This window comes from Amphiprion ocellaris, chromosome 9 (assembly GCF_022539595.1).
Source record: "Amphiprion ocellaris isolate individual 3 ecotype Okinawa chromosome 9, ASM2253959v1, whole genome shotgun sequence".
Taxonomy (NCBI): domain Eukaryota; kingdom Metazoa; phylum Chordata; class Actinopteri; family Pomacentridae; genus Amphiprion; species Amphiprion ocellaris.
In genome coordinates, this window is record NC_072774.1 from 22,295,440 (window position 1) to 22,315,543 (window position 20,104).

General features: G+C 38.5%; 1 protein-coding gene and 1 long non-coding RNA gene across 2 annotated transcripts in view; both read right to left on the reverse strand.

Annotated features, from left to right (window-relative positions):
• Positions 1-249: 249 nt before the first annotated feature.
• Positions 250-16,378, reverse strand: LOC118470599 (uncharacterized). The gene is made up of 5 exons (XR_004847705.2): positions 16,139-16,378; positions 15,032-16,031; positions 14,486-14,551; positions 1,458-1,606; positions 250-516 (listed from the first exon to the last, which is right to left on the reverse strand). It is a non-coding gene; the product is annotated as an uncharacterized LOC118470599 (long non-coding RNA).
• A 197-nt stretch (positions 16,379-16,575) lies between these two features.
• The window catches only part of si:ch73-22o12.1 (nectin-2), an 85,812-nt gene continuing 82,283 nt past the window's right edge, over positions 16,576-20,104 (reverse strand). The window contains exon 10 of the mRNA XM_055013619.1: positions 16,576-18,148. Within this exon, the coding sequence (XP_054869594.1) occupies positions 17,927-18,148 (222 nt within the window). The 3' untranslated portion in view covers positions 16,576-17,926. The remainder of the gene's footprint in view (positions 18,149-20,104) is intronic.

Sequence of the window (20,104 nt, forward strand, 5' to 3'; positions counted from 1 at the left end):
AAAAACGCCATAGTATACTATGTCGAAAAAAAATGCGATTTTCAACATGTAAAAACGTGCCATATGATGAAATAATGTAAAGTAGGCCGTGAAAAACACTCCAGAATAGTTTTCTTTGAAAAAAAAATCACCATGAATTTTGGCACAAAAAAATGCCATAGTATACCGTGTCGAAAAAAAAATGCAATTTTTCAACATGTTGTAAAAACGTGCCATATGATGAAATAATGTAAAGTAGGCCGTGAAAAACACTATGGTAAGGTTTTCTGGATTGTACTCAGCTGCATGCCTTCGTCCACCCGGCCTCCGTTGACTCGTCCCGCCTGCCCTCTCTGGAGCTGAAGCTGGATTGGAACAGACCAAAGTACAGTCCAATCACGATGCCAGCTGCCTCTCAAAAGGGTCCTTCATCTGGCAGGTGGCGCCACTTCTTCTGAGGGGAAGCTGAGCTGGCCCGGCAGAACTTTGGAGATGTGTTCCAGTGGTTGGTGGATGTGTGGGGAGATAGAGAGGGACCTTTGAATTGTTCACAAAGGAAAACAAGGAACCCACTGGTAGTTTTAGTTTAGGATGCTACTGCGGTGTGTTTTTGGGTTTTAAGAGGTGAACAGGAAGAGGTTTTTTTCATACTGATTATCTTTTACTTTGTTCCTGGTTGGAATGTCCATCAATGTCAGCATGAAGTTCACTTTTAGTTCTGGTTATTTATTTTTATTTTACTAACACCCATTTGCTTTTAACCCCCTCACATGTTGTGCTGTTGTAAACTTACTCTTTCAAATAAATACTCATCTAACCCTCTGGAAACCAGCGTTTGGACTGTTTTTGTGTTGCTCCTCACCTACTTCAGACAGCCGGGACAAAATAACGTTTTGTGGACTAAAGGCTAAACTATGACATTTTTAGAGCGACATGCTATACTATGACGTTTATTGGGCGACACGCTATACTATAGGCTTTTTAAATTGACATATTACTGTGACTTTTTTTGTTTTCGTTTTTTTTTTGTTGTTTTTTTCGCAACATATAAGAATTTGAACAGCTTTTCAAATTACTATACTTTTACCTGTGCAATGAAATATTATTTTATGGCATTTTTTAGACATATACTCTGATGTTTTCTTGAAAAACATACTATTTTGACAATATACTGCACTATGACATTTTTGAACCACATATCATACATGACAATTTTAGGCAACATCCTATCATTTTGCACTTTTTGAACCACATAATAATCAGTTAGGTTTTTCTGCCGACATGCTATACTATGAACTACAGGCTATGTTATTCTTGAAAAGTAGACTATACTTTGACATTTTCTGAACTACATCCTATACTATGGCGTTATACACAGAGTGCTTTGGTTACATGTTGATTTATAATCTAGATTTTTTTCTGTTTTGTTTTTTGACGGGATTACCACAGACCTGACCATCAACACCGTTGACACCCACCCGAGGGAGATGCTGCCTAAGATCTCAAGGCTTCTTGGTCGTGGTCTTTCTGGTCCTGCTCCAGAATGCCTTCATCAACTACGTCTTCTTTTGAAGAGGCCCTCAGATGCTGCAATCTCTGACCTTAAGGAGGAACTGCTACTTTCACTCTGTAACGAGACGGTGGTTATTTTAAAGACCCAGCTCCTGGCGGCTTTGAGTGAAAGTTTAACACCCATCAAAACAGAACTACAGACAGTTAAATCTGAGCTGTCGGTCAGTATTTCAAACATCAAGTCTGACCCTGCTGCCATAAAGCACGCTGTGGGTGAAACGGAAACTTCACTCTCCACATCACCGACGACATCGTCACACTCCAAAGCAGACCACCTGTCTGCTGAACTTTTAAAAGTGGACTATGAATGTGAAGAATGTGAGCAGCAGCAGAATGTGAGCAGTGGAACAGATGTGATCAGAAAGAAGTCATTTTCTTTTTTCTTTTCTTTCTGGTTGACTTGATGCTGTCAGATGCAGATGTTGGAGCTGATTCTGATCTTTCAGGATAAAAAAGCTGCTTTTCCTTCACAGACTTTTCAGGAAATTATTCTCTCAGGTTTTCTCTGCTATTTATATTTTTATTATCAGTGATTATTTCATTGTTTCTTTATTGTAAAAATAAAGTTTGAGGCATAAAGACTCATTTAGTTATTTTATTCCTGAAATCTTTGATGTAGCAGAACTAAACTTCCATTTTCCTTCTTGTACTTCTGATACTAGAACTAAACGTATCTTCAACATGGATCATCTGCTTTTAATGAATCAGCAGCAACATCACAACAACAAATGAGACAATTTTCAACAAATTAATGAAACTGATGTCATTTAAAACCATCAGAGTCTGTTTTAGTGTCAAATTAAAGCTGATTACTGACAACTAGAACATTAACGTTACTGTTTTAATCACATTTAAGTTTCCTGAACGTTACATTAACGTCAACCAGCCCCAGTTTTATGAACTTAATGAACCACATTACAGGAACACAACACACTTCAGCTGTTTACATTAAACTCAACACGTTAGCTTGATGCTACGTTAGCTTTAACCAGGCTACGACTGAGCAGCTAGCTCGGTTAGCATCGCTAACATTAAAGCTAATATTTACTATGCTAACTTTCTTCTCTGGTCAACACACACTGAAACAAACTCCACCAACATCTGGAGTGCATGGCGCACATTACATCTGACACTAAAGCTGCATATAAAGTGCATTAAAAGCAGCATCGATACGAAAATAAACATTTACTTACTGAACTATCAGAGTCCTTTCAGTGTCTGCTGGTAGAATCAGCCGAAGGTAGAAAACTGGTTAAAACAAGCCAACGGGCAGGAAAACTGTCTGTAGAAAATGTTCTGCTGCTCCACCGATAAATAAACCAACAGTTATTATATCAGAATTAATCCAAACGAGGAGAACAGAGTCTCTGCTGTCTCCTCCATAGGACCTGTCAATCATTCCAGACCGGACTGTCAATCAAGTAGTCCCGCCCCCTGGCTTCGCAAAACTTTAACGCTCTATAAAAAAATCAATATTGATTTATTTTAAGATCGGCCACCTGATCTCTCATTTTGACCATGAAAACTAACGAAAAAAATTTATATACACTCTATGCACCGTACTCAGTTTGGCTCCACACTTCCTGATGACCACTTCCGGTCTCAGAAAATGAAAAAACGGACCTTTTTTCGTTTCTCTCTTACTGATTTTACTTTCTTGTTATTCTAAATATAAAACGAAAATCAAAGCATTTTTTTTAAATTGTATTTTAATTGATCATGAAAAGGAAAAACGCCTTGTATTTCAATTTTAATTTTTGTATTTTAAAACGAAAATCAAATAACCACTCGTTTTTTGTTTTTCTATACCCGTTTCAGAACGGAAAATCCAATTACCAGATCCGTACACGGACCGTGGTGGATGTCTGGTGTGTGTGTGTGCTGTGTGTCTGAATGTTTTTGTATAAAAAAAAAAAAAAAAAAAGTGGGACTGAAACGATTGAGAGCTCCTATCTGTGCAGGCTACAGCCGAAAACTACAGTTGTTGTTGTCGGCGGAAAAACTACACCTCCCGGCAAAACGTCACTTCCTGTTGATAGGAGCCTCTCGGGTATGGACACATATAAATGATGTGACAGGTCATGGCCACAACGTGATCACGCTTATTTCAACGTAAGAAGTCCTCCAAATACCGGTGGTCTGGTTTATAAAGAGTTTTGTAGTGTGCGCTTTATTGTGTATTTTTACAAACCCATCACTGCAACGAAAAAGCACCCTGAGACCTGGTGAATGTGTGAAATGTTAGTGTAACTCCCCAGATTTTATATGCAAAAAGAATTATCGATCTATCTTATCTGGTTTAGAATCTACAGCCAATCAAAAATCAATATGCAAAACGTAGCGCCGGCGCTACGCTGGGTTCTAAAGGGTTAAGACCATAATCACTAATATACTAATATCCCGCCATTACAGGGTTTTTTTATATCACTCTTTCTGAGTTATACAAATTCCTAGAAATTTGGCTTGATAGCAGACTGTCATTTAAGATTAATATTTAACATATGATTTAAAGGGTAAAAAGCAAACTTGGCTTTCTGCATTAATGATTCTCAGTTTTTTTGTTTGATTACAAACATACTCTCTTCTGTGAAGCTGCTAAAAATTCCTCCATATCTGCTAATGCTTTATACTTTATCTCTATTGATTTTGTAGTTATCACTGCTCTTTACATCAAAAACGTGATGCTTATTAAATGATCTGCATACTCATGATGTCACCAAACAACTGTGCAACATGCTAAGTGCAAATCCTAAAGTGTGTTTGTCATGCCTTTAGGAGCAGCACACGACAAATGGCTTATAATATGTACACTCTGGAAGAGGTAATTGAACAACGCTTGTGTTGGCACAAAACAGCTCTTTAGGGGTTCTGAAGAAATAGTTAGAAATTTTGGGAACTACACTAAATACTTTCTTGTTGAGTTGCCTGAGAAGATTGATACTATTGTCATGTTTGTATAGTCAATCATCAGCTAGCTCTGCATAAAAACTATTTTTTTAAGTTATTTTTTTGGCCTTTTATCGGCTTTATTGGATAGGTGCAGTGAGAGAGAGACAGGAAATGGGGGAAGAGTCAGGGGAAGACATGCAGCAAAGGGCCGCGAGCGGGAATCAAACCCGGGGCAGCTGCGTCGGGGACCAGCCCCTGTACATAGGTCGCCCGCTCAACGTGTTGAGCTATACGAGCGCCCTGCATAAAAACTCGAAACAGGACACTGACTTTGTTTAGAGTTAATTTAAAAAATAGTGCTCACCTGAACTGTTAAACCTCATATTTTGCATGCACATGTCCCTACAAAACAGTGTAAAAAGTCTATTAATTAACATTATGTGCTTGAGTGTTTACTGACTAGGTGTTACCTTCTAAGAGTTTCTGCTGGCTGACGTACAACCTTACAGTTATGACCAGACTGGAAGAAGTTTCTGTCACTGACTGAGATTTAAACTGTAAAACCACAAATATGGCTTCTGTTTGGATTTAACATTTTAAATCGTGTTACCAAGTAACCATTAGAGGTTACAGATACAGGGTAGCTCTCCTTTTTCAGTCTTTGTGCTAAAATAGGGTAGTTTATATTTTTTTTATATTTATTTATATTATTTTTTACTTTATATTTTTAGCACTGTTATTAAAACTGTATTGTTCTCTTAATTCACTCTCTGCACAAGAGCAAATAAGAATATTTCACAAAATGTCAAACTACTGACATTAATTCAATTCCTTAGCTACTCCAAAGACACAAAAGTGTAAATTAAAGACTAGCAAAATTTCAAACAAGGAGCCCAAACAAGCTAAAATTCAAGGGTAAATCTATTATCAGTGGCTCATATCAATAAATCTCCAGGAGACTACCCACAGGTTCTTTGATTTCTATGGTTAGCTAAGCTGTGACATAAAAATATTGTTAAAATTCCTCAGGTACTTAACAAAAGTCAGTCATTTGTACTTAATTCCTCAATGTCAAATTGCTTTGTAAATGACGCACCATCAGGGAAAATGACTTTTGAGTGCTATGATAATTCAGCAGATTAGCATATGAGCTGCTCAGCTAAGATCTAAAACCTATAAAGTGGTGGACTCAATTTTTGGAATATTTCAGAATGGTACTCTTTTGATGTTTTATCAGCCACTTTTTAATCTGCTTTCCATTCCAGACAGCACATTTGACTCAAGTTCTTCCCTGTAGAGGTCATTTTGCTAACTATCTATGTGCTAAAGCTGCTCTGTAGCTGTTTGCTTTGTATTTGTGGGTCTGCTGAGCTTGTAGTGTGTCATGCTTACTTATCATAAAGGGAAAGGTTGCTTCGTTCAGACAGGGTGGGCTATCTGTAAGCATGGATCAAGTGTTCTTTTCATTAGTTTTGTGCATTTGTGTATTTGCAGGCGAGCATCCTTCACAAATCTGACAAGTGACCTGTCGTGAGGAGTCCTGCAAGCAGCCGCTACTAGATTTATGAAACAGGATAGCCTATGGTCGTGAGGATGTAAGATTTATGGTTGGCATCCTGTGTTAGCTGTGTCTTTGGATTGGATACATGTAAGCTAGCAAGCGTGTCTGTGTGTGTAGCAAGTACAGTAAGTGGCCTCAGGAGTGATGGAAATGATGACAGTATTGTAGCAGAGCTGGAGTCGAGCCATGTGCTACACAGGGGAACCGGCCCTTTAATGCCTATCGGCCAATCAGGCGGGGGATGCTGGGAGTAGGCTGTCCTTGGGAATGACCTTGCAGGGGGGCTGAGGGATGGAGAGTGTAGAGAGGAAACAGCGCACAGAGGGGCCAGATAAAGGATAGGAAACCAAGGACTGGTACACAGAGTACACGGAGGATGGGGGAAGTCTGAGTAACCGATGAGGCAGGGTGCTAGAGAAAATTCACAGCAAGAAAGATGTGAAATGTATTTATCTCTACCACAAAGGCAGTTTACTACTACATGAAACAGACAGATGGCTACAATAAGTAGATGGATAGTTTGATGTAGGCTGCTAGCAGACAGATAAATAGGAGATGGATAGTTGAGGACACTAAGAGGATTAAAAGTTCAGCTGCGTAGTTCTGCCTAACTCCACCTCTCTGTCTCTTTCTCTCCTCCTCTCTAACAGACATGCAGACGTCACCCCATCCCGATTAAATTGACAGCGTGCCACACTCTTACATTACATAAGAATTCCTCTGAAAGCAATGACAGAGAGGAATGAGAATAGGGCTCACATTCAGAGGTTGGAATAATGCCGGCATAAAAATGTGGTTTAAGTTAGGGGGAAAGAATTCTAATTACAAAGCTGTAGACTGATATTCACCACACAAATAACTGTTAATGATGCTCTCGAATAATTTTTAGCACGAAAGCAAAAGGTGTATTTCCACACTGTCTTCTATTACAAGTAAGATAAAAGCTTTATAAACTAAAGACTGAGTTTGAAAAAACATACTCCTGTTTATTATACCCCTGTTAATCTCGGTAATATTCTAACAATGCGTTTATTTGAAGAATGCCAAGTAAGGTATCCAGGCTTCCTCCATATGGGATGTCGGCAGCAGCAACACAAATGTGTTGGCCTTACTAGATGCATAGCCTTGTGTGTGGCCCCATTCTGCTCCAGATGACAGAGTGGGAGTGCTTTCTGTGTGCATGTGTGTGTGTGTGTGTGTCTGCCTTAGTGTATGTAAGAGAAAGACGGTACAAAAGTAACTAAGACCATAGCGTGTCTTAATATGTTGGTGTCTGCATACGTCAGCATATTTGTGGATGAAACATGCGCACTAGTGTCTGTGTGTGTGTGTGTGTGTGTGTGTGTGTGTGTGTGTGTGTGTGTGTGTGTGTGTGTGTGTGTGTGTGTGTGTGTGTGTGACTGGGGGTCTGCTGCAGCTGTGCCCAATGACTCACTGTGATGGAGTGTTAGCCCATCGCTACACTAGTTACACAACCTCAGCAATGTTTTCATTATCACTGTACCCAGTCACCTCAGACATGTCTCCACCCTGTCCCACAGCCCCTCTCTATTGGACCATTCAGGTGACAAACACACTTCCACAAACATATAACTCAGAGGTAAAGACTGCATAAAAATAAGCCTTTATTCTGCCTGCTAATTTTGGTAGTTAATTTGTCTTCTAAGTGTGTGTTCAAAAAGTAACTTTGTGTGCTTATGTGATTCTGCATCTTCCGTGCCCTAGGCTTGTCCACTGGATGCGAATCCGTGCCCTTATCTTGAGCACTGTTCTGACAGAAAGAGGCTGCTGTGTGCTCGTTACTGACTCTCACATTGTTCTCTCAGTGGGAGTGTGTGTAAGTGACTTGGTAATTGGCTGCTTTGTCTTTCTGTGTGCATTTACACACACAGTTACAGGCAGCAACCCAAATGAAAGCTGGTCTTTGAGAGGCTTGCCGTCTGTATGGCAGGCAGTGTATACAAATCATGACTAAGCCTTTCATCATTCATCAGATACCAAATGTGTAGCATTGAACAGTCAAGGTCACCTGAATGAAATGACCCCTGGAGACAGGATGAGGTCATCCTGGCAACCACCAGTCCTTTCTACTCCCGCTCTCCTTTCATTTCACTCATCATTATATTACTCATCTGTCACACATGCTACAAACATCTACGCAAGATGTGCAATGTAAAGGGGAATTACACTGCATCCAATGTTATGTAAGAGCAGAAATTACACTCATCAGGACACCACTTGCTAGTGAGAAACAGGGAGAGAAGAGGGGAATGATGCATGCAAATCATATCAAACACTTCTGTAAAACCTTCTTCTCGAGAACATTGCCAAATTACATCCCATTTTATCCCTCACTGATGCAGAGAGGCTGGTCCATTCATCTCCTTAAGGCTGGACTACTGCAGCGTACTATATCTTTGGATTCCTGCCAGGATTCTCCAGCCTGCTGCTTGGATACTAATAAGAGAGTGGTAACACTACCAATTTCCCTTGCAAACTACACGAGACAGCTGTCTCTGTCAGAGGAGTTAACGGGCTTCTCAATATTACTGTGCTGTATTTGTGGAAAACATACCTGCGTACCAGTATTCCAGAAAATCTGTTTAGATGCTGCTGATTTGCACTGATGAATACATAATTTCTAGGAGACAGGGTTGATTTTCCAACCTCCCAGCATCTACAGATACCACTAGAGTTGTTCTAGAGGTTTCAAGATCATTTGTTTCAAAGGGCATGGATTTACATTATAGGCTATGGTAGTTTCACCTTGAAATAATAAGTCACCTACTACACGCAGGAAGACTGCCTGCTGAGTGAAAATGGTACATGAAACACAAGTGGTAACGCTGGGAAAGAGCTTAAGTGTGCATTTTTTTTCCTTTCATGTCGTCGTTTCATGTCGTTTGCGTCTTACATGCATATTTGCAGCAAACAACTTGAGGGAGTGTGTATGTGTGCAGCACGTGTGAACAGATGAGTAATGTGATGAAGGGAGAAGAGATAAAAGGAAAAGGGGATGTGGGGGGAGGCGAGTCTCCGGGGTTATTTGACTGGGGTGACCCTAACGGCTGATTGGTTAATTCCCCTGTCCTCTGAGCCATCCCATGATGCTTAGAGGGAAGGATAGCTCCCAAGGTTATGCATGCCAACACATGGGGGGGAACATGCAGCTTGCAACACAACTGCTCACTTGCACACACAAGTGAAGCGGAACCTTATCTGTGGCAAAGCCTGGGAGATTGTCACATTTCCATTTAAACTGCCAGAGACGTGTTGTAGCAGTAAGTCATTCACATTCTCAGAAGAGCAAGGTGAGAGACAGAGGACAGTGTAGCTATAGACAGATGCTCTTGAACTTGTTGAAAAAAAGCTTTGTCCCAATTTATTTTTTTACTGAACAAAGGTAGTGCTGAAACCGTTGCTTAACCCTTGTGTCGTCCTGTGAGTCAAAATTGACCCCTTTTAAAGTTTGAAAATGTGGGAAAAAAAATAGATTTTCACCGTGAAACTTCTGATGTCCACATTTTCAACATTTTCAACATTTTCAACAAATATTAACAATTTTCCTTAAGAACATTAACAAAAAAAATCAACCAAACTCCAGCGAATTTTTCTGGATTTTGGTAGAATTTTTTTTGTGGATGTTCTTAAAGAAAATATTAGAAGATTTACTGATATATATGTAATCACTTTAAATATTTTTAGGATTTTTTGGAAGATTTTTACAAATTTTTTGAAAATATTTACAAGAATTTTGTCTTGCCAAATTTGGGGGATTTATTTTTAAATAAAAATTTTAAGGGAACCTTGTAAGGAATTATTGGAATTTTCTTCCTGAAGGTTTTGCAAATTTTCAGAAATTTGGGGATTTTTTTTGCTGAATTTTTGTTTTTTTTTTCAGACAAGAAAACAGCATTTTTTTGGTGCCCGTAAATGAGGACAACAGGAGGGTTAAGCAACTGACAGAAAATCAGCTGACAAAAAATTATATAATTTAGTATTCAATTAACTGATCTTATAAAAGATTTAAAAATATATATGATCTCCTCGAGTATGCTTTGTCTTTTGTTCTTCATATTATTGTACTGACAGAAGCATTTAATAGCTTTGGGATTTGAAAAAATCTTTTAATCTGAGATTTTCTCAATTTTTTGACTAAACCTTTAGTTCATTAATTAATATAAAATGACTAAACTGATGAACTGACGTTGAACATTTTTAACAGAAGGCCCCTCCAGAGGGTCCAATCCGGCCCGCAGGACGACTTTGTAATGTGTAAAAATTACAGAGAAGATGTTAACTGCAGATTGTAAATAAGTAAAACTATAAATTTAAAATAATTTCTCGACCATGACAAGTTGTTATGGTTGTAAAGTAAAATACTAGATTGCTATCTCATTTTTGTAAAATTTTGTCTTGTTTTTGTTGTTTTTTGTCTTTTTTTGCCTGACTTCTGTTGTTTGTCACATGTATTTGTCGTTTTGTTTCTCGTTTGTGTCGTTTTGTTTCCTTTTTGTCTCGCTTGTGTTTTTTGTCTTATTTTTGTAATTTTGTGTTTTGCTTTATTTGCTGTTTTCTGTGTTGTTCTTGTCTTTTTTGTCCAATTTTTTGTCTTGTTTTCATTTTGTTTCATGCCGTTTGTCTCATTTTTTTGTCATTTTGTGTCTCATTTTTGTAATATTTTGTCTTGTTTTTATTGTGTTTTGTCTTTTTTGTCTGACTTTTGTCGTTTTGATCATAAAGTAAAATACTATATCATTCAGTTCCAGATACCTGTGACTAAATGTTTTGTTCCTTTGTAAAGACTCTGTGATCTGGAAGTTGTAATGTGTAAATGATAAACTGAGGCATAATGTTGCTGAAATTGAATTTTTTTTTTTTTTTAAAGAAATTTCAGGTTCGTAATGTTTTGTAAAAAGATAATTCCTTAAATGTGAACATTTTCAGAATGTACTTTTTTGCACTAAAACAAAGGGAACATGTGGAGTTGTGGATATTTATCAGTCATTTTGCTCTGATTTTACTGGTTTACTTTACACTTTAGATCAAATTGGGTTGAATGTGGCCCCTGAACTAGAATGAGTTTGACACCCCTGGTCAAACACTTTGTTTGTGTTGAAACAGCTCCATTTATTTACACATCTACATTCAAATTCAGATACATAAAAAATTAGAAGATTGTGTCAAATTATTCGAGGTTCTGGAAATGGTAGTTCAAAAGAATCTAAGAGACTTTTTAGCTAATACTATTATTTTTTTGTCTGCTGCGTTTAGTTCTGTGTCACAGTCTTCACAGTTTTCTAATTTGTCTTGTGTTAGTGATGACAACTTAAAGATATGGTTGTGTGCCATGCAGTTGAGAGAATGAGTCTGCAAATGGACCGCAAGATTTTAAATAAATAAATGAAACATTAGATGTTTTTCGCAGCAGATAAGTGCATACAACCCATATCGACTATCCAGCAGGACTTTCTTCAACCATATAAGATGAACGTACACATATAATGGGATAGCTGTCATTGTGTTCTTGTTGACATCTGCTAACTGTGCTTGTAGGTGTATTCAGTGAATTCAGACATTGGCAGCTGTTTCCATGAGGATTATGGAGAATTGTGGATATAACTACAGGCTTCATCAAATTGAAACAAACATCTGGACACCCCCTGGCAGCTGATCAGGCAGATGCACAGACACATACAAACACACACGTATGCACACACCTCATTAACTGGAGTAGCTCTAACGCACAAAGAAGTCACAATTCATTAGATTATACCATGTTAGCCAGTGCATGCTAATATTTTGTGCCACTAAATCAAGACCTGTTTACTGAGACTCAATGAGGGGTCGTTCATCATTGGGTGAAGATGTTCAACTGTCTCCCTGGTAGCCATTTGAAAGTATTAGCGCATCTGTGTGTTTGCGTATGAGGCAGCAAGGTTACACATGTGCCCAGAAATGTGATTTTGGATTGAATGAAATTAGGGATGATGAAGGAGAGACAGTTTGGACGAGTACCCAAGAGGCACTCAGTTGTTCAAATGTTGTGTTAATAAAACATCTGCCACTGGTATGTTGGCCTTGACTGGCTGGTTTTACTTTTTTATTTACTCAAAAACACACACCCAAGCAAATGGTAACCTGGACTGACTAGGAAGTCTGTGGTTCTTAGCTCAAAGGTAGCTTGTTTGTAGGTAGTCCTACTTTAACAGATGCCCAACTGTTTGGTGTAAATTAATTTGAATGAACATCTTTTATTTGGCAAGGACAAACAAGTGGTGTATACTTTGGTTATTGTTATATTCAAGCACCTTTCGTTTCATTGTTTTGGACAGATGACAAATTAAAGGATGAATAAACAGCCAATCTATCGCAGCACCAACACACAGAGACAGACAACCAAGCACACTCACACTTATAGACAATTTAGAATCACAGATTAACCTCAGCATGTCTTTGGCCTTTGGGATGAAGTCAGAGGTCCCAGTGAAAGCCCACACAGGCACAGGGAGAACATGCAAACTCCACGCAGAAAGACTCCAGGCCAAGATTCAAAATCCAAGACCTTCTAACATATCACACTTAATTTACGATATTTAGAATGTCAGGAATGAAGAAAGTATGCAAAAATGAATTACACCAAGTATATGAAAACCCAAAGGCCATTTTTATGACCTCATCATTTGCCACCTCAATCTGTTCTATTTTAACCTCTTCACATGTCTCAAGTCATTTCATTCCATGACAACTAAAAATAATGAAATACTTCTCTCTGTTTTCTGTCTCTCTTCCTCATCTTGTTCAGGTGGAGCACCTGCTACTGCATCTGCAGTGCAGGCCAAGTGGCTGTGATTGGAAAACAGAGGAGACGCACCCCTTTTTGACTGGACCGGAGATAGGACTCAGAATATTATGACTGGAATAAGAGGACTCTCTTGTTGCTGGGCTTGTTGGAAATAACCAATGTTTACGTGAGCACAAGCATAAAAATAAAAATAAATCAAAAGAGAGGAATGTGGGGGGAAAGTGAGGTGTCATAGGAATGAGACTTTAGAACATATCAAACCAGGAGTGAGTCGAAGAACATGTGAAATCTCCTAACCAGTAACCTCTCTGTCACTGCTGTGCATCCTCTCACACACTTAACATTTCAGCACGGAGGGATGTTGTCCTGCTCAAGTTATAGCTCACTCAGCTCAGTAAGTATTTATGATTAATGCCATAGCCGTTGAGAGATGTAAGCTCACTCAGAATGAAATTTAAAAGGCATGTTGGACTTCTCATCCTTATAAATCAGAAAAATGTAGAGACAGGTACATGGAGTCATTTCGAGGAATGATGCAACCCGAGCTGATAGCATTAAATATTAACCATCACTATAAACCAACTGGCAGCATAACTTTTCTAGTCTATCACAAGGCCACACAGAGACAGACAACCAAACACACTCACATTCACATATACGGGCAATTTAGAATCACCAGTTCAGCTCAGCATGTCTTTGGACTGTGGGAGGAAGCCGGAGCACCCGGTGAAAACCAGAAATCCCGGAAAACTGGGAGAACATGCTCCACACAGAAGGAGACTTCAAACACAGGGCCTTTGAGCTGTGAGGAGACAGTGCTAGACCCTGAAACACTGCCGCCCTCAACAAATATCGTAATATTTTAATCTCAAACGGCATTGTTTTATAGCCATATATAAAACTGAGAGTTACATCATTGTGTAGAGGAATACAAAACGGTGCACTATAACAACATTCCTTATTTGTAGAACGGTGCTGATCTGATGCTAAATACCACTGAAGTAACATCAATTTGTTTATTGGATAACATTGTTCTGTATGCTAATTATGTTTTGCCTTGATTTGAATGTTTTGAAGACAATGTTTAATAGGTACTGTAATACAATGACAACTCTGTCTACATGCTGTACCAGCCACCAAAAAAAGATAACAGCCTCAAGTTGCCAGATTCAGAAGGCTGTTGTGTTTTTGAGAAGCTAAGCATGTGTGGAACTGCAATGTGGGTCAGTCAGATAGTTTGCTCTGTCAACACCTTGACAGATAATCATAGCCTTACTTGCCCTGGCATTTTAACGTGTTTAAAGGCATTGTTTATTTGTAGTTTAATTTTCTTCAAAGTATAAACTTGCCAAAGATAGCTATTTACATTTTTCTAATTTTTACAACATAGCATGTAAGTAACCAATGCAAGGAACCCAACGTTCTTAGAGTGAGAACATTGGGAAGTAAGTTGTGCAAATTTGAACCAGTCTGATTTGAACCAGGCCTCTCCCACTGGCCTTGTCTGCCTTCCACCTTCAGCTTCTCTTTAATCCCCAAAGCTTCTCTCTCTCTCTTTCTCTTCCACAGTCTGTGGTGCTTATCTACTTCACCCGCTCTATCAGTTTCTCCCACTTTCCATTCCTCTCCACACTCACATGCCTTCCCGTTTTCACGGGTGTCTAAACAGTGTCACTCACCATGCATCCAGGGTTAGCGCCTCCCTCGTCGTCACCCTCTCCTCTCGCACAGCATGTCCTTCTGGCCTGATGTTTGCAGAGTTAGCCCCATTGAGAGGTGAAGGTTGGTAAATGAAAAAAAAATGAAAAGAGAGACATAGAGAAATGAGAACAGGTGAGGAGTTGTAAATCTCCAGATACTTTTTGGAAAATCTATTGAAAGACAATCTGGAAAACTCTTATTCTAATGTACTTGAACAAGTTACTTTACACCATCTTTATTCTTTTATCTAAAAACCTATAGACACACACACACACTGTATCCATGGGTCGTGTTCATTTCACCCTCTTACAGAACATTCAAATTTACATGTACAAACCACTGAACCAAATGTTTTATTCTGTTTAGAGAGAACATGGACCTGATTTTTTTTTTTTACTGCTTAAATGATACTTCTAGCTTCAATCTGCATTTATTTCCAGCCCTCAAAATAGATACCCAAGGTCATTAAAGGTGTTCGAATCCTTGTCAGGCCTATATTTGTAAGTGCGTGTGCGTTTACTCACCAACCACGTCATCAGCATACAGCCAAACATACTCATCATTGTCATACACATGACGAGCCTGTACAGAGTTTGTCCATTAGGTCAGGTTGCTGGAGGCTTAAAAACAGCACCCAGGATCACTGTATTTGCATGATCCTGTATTTAACATGTTGCCATTCATTGGTTCAACTGGCAGCCCAAGGTCACCTGGTAAATCTCTCCTCACCTACTTTGCTGAGAGTCAAATCTGTCGTTTCCTTCTACCCATATCTTTTCTGTCCACCCTGATTCTCTCAATCCCTCTCTTCTGCCTCTATTTTTAACCAGCTTTGTAGCATTGAAGGCATGAGAGGTTTATTCTCTGCCTTCTCCCTCACTCATTACCTGGATGCCAATTCACAGAGTCCACTAATCCCATAATGCTGCAGCAGCACAGATCACCGCTAGTTTAAAACCTCTCTTTCCTTGCCCGTTCCTGTAGTATTCAACACTTACCCTCAAAAAATACATTTTTTTTGATTTCTACATTGACAGACTGTGCATTCCCACCATACTAACTACTTTAATCACCACACAAAGCGCTATTAGAGAGAGTTGCAACTCCTGCTGGAGACCTAGATCATATTTATTTATTGATTCAGATGCTTTATATAGAAGGCAACCTGATGCATGTTGCAAAGTCAGGGCAGGGTTAAATGAGAAAGAATACATGAACAGAAAATCATGTCAACAGAAGTAACATTTAACTGTAGTGAACAGAGAATGAAATTCAAAGCAGAGTGAGCCGACCTTGGTGTTAAGCTTTGAACGGCCTTCAGTTGCAAAATATATCCTGTCAGCATTAACCCATTTCACATTCAGTATTTCTTACGATCCCCATGTATCTCTGTGATCAGAACGGAGGCAGTGAACAGACTGCAGAGTCATGGTGAGCTGCTAGTCAGGCCTCACCTTCATCTGCAGCACCAAAAGCTAATCTGCATCAGCTCTGCCTCATTCAGGACACAGCTGCACGCCATACCTGTAAGGTGCAAAATACAAATGGGTTATACACGTAAGTCAGGAGTGCAGAAGGATGATTTATGTAATCATTATATTCTGCATCTATAAGATACTAAATATACACACATTTAGCTTATTCGGTGTAGTTACAGTGCTGGAAATGAATCATGCTGAGGATGGTCCTCTTCTTGTGCTAGTAGAGCTTAAGATAGAACAAGATGAGTCAGTCAAGAGGACGGAAAGCACAGAACAAGTGTCTGCCACCGTCTCAGGTGTGCTGAAGAGTACAGCAATCCTGCTGGCACTGTAACATTAGTCAGTTCCCCTGTCAGTTACTGATAAATGGTACAAAATGACAATAGTCACTCATAGCAAAAGCACTCCCCCCTGTGACATTCGGTGCTTTCTATGTTAGACATTTGCAGGTAGTAGTCACGGCTGTAAGTCTTGTGCTAAACACTTGTGCATTTTCAGACCACACTGCTCCCATATGGTGAAATGGTGGAATAACAATTTGAGAAAAATCCAGCTGTTGCAATGAAGAGGAGCATCACAAACTCAAATGATTTTTAATGTTTATTAAATCAACAATTATGTCCATGACTTTGAAAATACAATAAATTTGAGTAAAACAGATTAAAATCATCATTATTCCAGAAAGTAGACCACTTTTCTTAGAAGTCAGTTAAATAAAATAAAAACCTGGTTGGCACAAACTCAGAAAAAGACATTCATGATCAAGATGGAGTAGAAAAAATTCTGACTGAGTACAGGTAGTATCTGTTTAGTACCTGTAACCCTTGACCCGGATAATGGATGAACATATCAGTATACTAGCAGGCTCTGTGTCAACCTTGATTTGAATTCTATAAAGAACTACTTAATCCTCTACAACAGAAATGAATTGCAACAGATGGATGTAATCCAGATTTAGCCTAATCCATCTAAGCACGCTAGTAGACAAAATGAATAAGAAAAAATAGACACAAACATTTTTAAAGTAACAGATATCCCTCAAAACACAGCACTGTATCACAGTTTTACTGCTGTTTCACAACGGCTTTAAGGATGGATGGATGAATTTAAAAATATTCAAGACAGAGTACATATACAGAAAAACAGAAAAGGTTTAATTATTCACTTGCTCTTTTGTTGAGGTTCCTTCCACTGGAGCAGAGTGGCATTAAATTTTCACAGGAACAACAAAGGCCACACGAAAAACAATAAAAAAAAACTAGCCAAAAACCTCACTGACTGCAATTTAAACTGTAGTGCCATCACAGTCTGTGGGTCTCGTCTTGATGCTGCCTGATTAACCTCAGCTAACGGTTTCTCCACAGGGTGCCTATTGTACACTGACTTCATTGCTAGCTGGGTTTGGAAAGTAACAACATGAGACAGGCCAAATTACACAGAGGTAACATGCAGTATCTATTAATTGTGCTTCTTTTAACCAACCCAGGTCAACAACAATAAAATGTATGACAAGCCAACATTCATTAATGCAAATCAATTCAACATCTGTTTAATGCACTTGCAACCTAGCAGTGATCATAACCTGCATATGTTGCAATATTCAACAGTGTATGGCATTTAAAACATCACATCTGATTCATCTACAGTTTAAGAATAATATTTACATTACATTCCTGTAGCTGTATGCTACAGTCATTAGCAACCTTTTGTATCGTGCTGGCTCAAGCTGATCAGCATTTAAAAATAGTCAAATTCTAAAAACACTAACTCACAACTGAACCTGATTATTTCATGGTGAAGACTGGTATCCTGAAAACTCATCACCAAGCATTAAATGATCACATTCTATAACAGGGCTAAATTATTGCCTATTTTAGCTGAAGGGAAATCAACATTCATTCCCTCGTATGCACACATATCTGTGACCTCTGACATGCCTCACACAAACATGGCGGGTGATACAAAGCTGTCACCACGGTTGACATTGGGGTAATAGTCCTGGGGGTCACTGTCTGTGCGCATGTAAGGAGGCGGGACTTCATTGTTCCCTGGATCATCCCAGCCAGAGGGGGCAGCAGAGTAATAATGCTCTCTCCCCTCTGTACCACCATCATCATTATCATCATCATCATCATCATCTCCATGGTAGGCGTCCAGGTCCTGCCAACAACAATGACAGGTAAACATGTCATCATACTGCCTAAATGTACACATTTAAATCTGTAATAAAATACTGCATGCCTCCTCGTTTGAGTAATAGATAACAAAGTTTATATCACTGCCTTCTAAAATGCTGTAACATGACATGGTAGGTTTACAGTACGTCCACATTTAAAGGTTAAGTCGTGAACAAAAGTTTACATACGCTTGTAAAGACCATGTGAATCATAGCAGTCTTGAGTTTCCCAATGACTCCAGCAACTCTTATTCTTCAATGATGGGATGATCTTGTTACAAAAACAATCATGCATTTTGGTTCTTTCACAGATTCATTATAGGTCTTTTAGAAATATGAAAAAAATCTGCTGGGGCTAAAATATACGGGTCATTCCTTAATTGGAGGACATTTTACATCACATCCATCAAATTTCAAATAATCCATGTACAAAAAACTAAAACATGCAGTTGTTGTGTAAGTTTACTTGTCCTGAGATCAGATCTAAAAAAAAAAACTAGGAGAAAAGAATGTCTGAAAATATTTTTTAAAATACCAAATAAGTCTGGAGTTCCCCTAAAATACCATTTTCCTCTTGTCCCACCCCCTGATGACCAAATTGAATCTCATATAAAACCGTTAAAATGAAACCTGAACCTCCGTTTTTGGTATTATTTTTTTCACTGATGTCTCTGGTAATTGTGGGAACATTTTTTAAATTAATATAATATTTTAAATAATAATTATTATGCATGGAACGTGTGTCCCACAACAACCCTGTTAGCATAACCTTTACCTGGTAGAAGAAGAAGAAAACAGTGAATCACATGATACGCTGGAACTAACATCATTAAACAGTTTTCCTAAAGAATGGGTAGAGCAAAGTTATGTCCTCTCTTCTATTTTTCATATTTTCATAACATTGTCAGCCTTGATTGAATGTCTCACTCTACCTCATTTTATCAGGATAACACTTTTTTTTTTTTTTACTTCATTCTTTACTGTTTTAAATCAGTAAGTTTGTCCTCTTTGTCAGCAGTAACAGCTAGCTAAATACTCAGCTTCTACTCCTGAGAAAAACTAACATTAGCATGGATTAGCAACCTATTACTGTGATTAGATTAGGGTTAGCAAACAACAATAATATTAAACAATAATAAAACAATAATAATAATAATAATAATAATAATAATAATAATGGTACCATTGACACGTTTGGTAGTTTATTACCTATTATTGATGAATATGGAAAAGAAAATTGTAAAAGCGAAGGTTGATTTTTCAAAAATTTTGAAGCCCAAATGTCCTCCAGTTCTGGAATGACCCATACATACTACAACTCCATCAGTTTTGGTGATGTAGAAAGTTGTGCTAATCAAATTTTCTTAGTGGCATGACCTCTTACTTTCTCCTGAGTGATTACAACTGACTTCAGCTGCTGACTTCTCTGAGCAAATTTAAACAGGACCCATTTGATACACTTTGACACAAGAAGGAGCCTTACCTCCACATTCTTTCGGAAAACCTTAAATCATCAGTCAGAGGGTTTGGGTTTTGGATGCAGTTGGGTGTTCCAATAAGACAATGACCCAAAACACACAGCAAAAATGCTAAAGAAATTGCTAAATCAGGCTAGAATTTGGGTTTTAGACTGGTTTCCCCAAAGTACTGACTTGAACTCCATCAAGAACTTGTGGAATGTGCTGAAGAAACAAGTCAGCATCACAAAGCCAACAAATTTAGTTGAAGTGCAGCAAGTCTGTCAAGAGAAGTGATAAAAAGTACAACCAGAAGCTTGTGGATGGCTACCAAAGGAGCCTAATGGAGGTGAAAATGGCCAAAGGACATTTAATTGAATATTAGAATTGCTGTATATTTTTGACCCAGTAGGTTTTGTCATACTTCCAGAACACCTGCAATAAATGTCTGAAAGAACCAAAATACATGATTGTTTTTGTAAC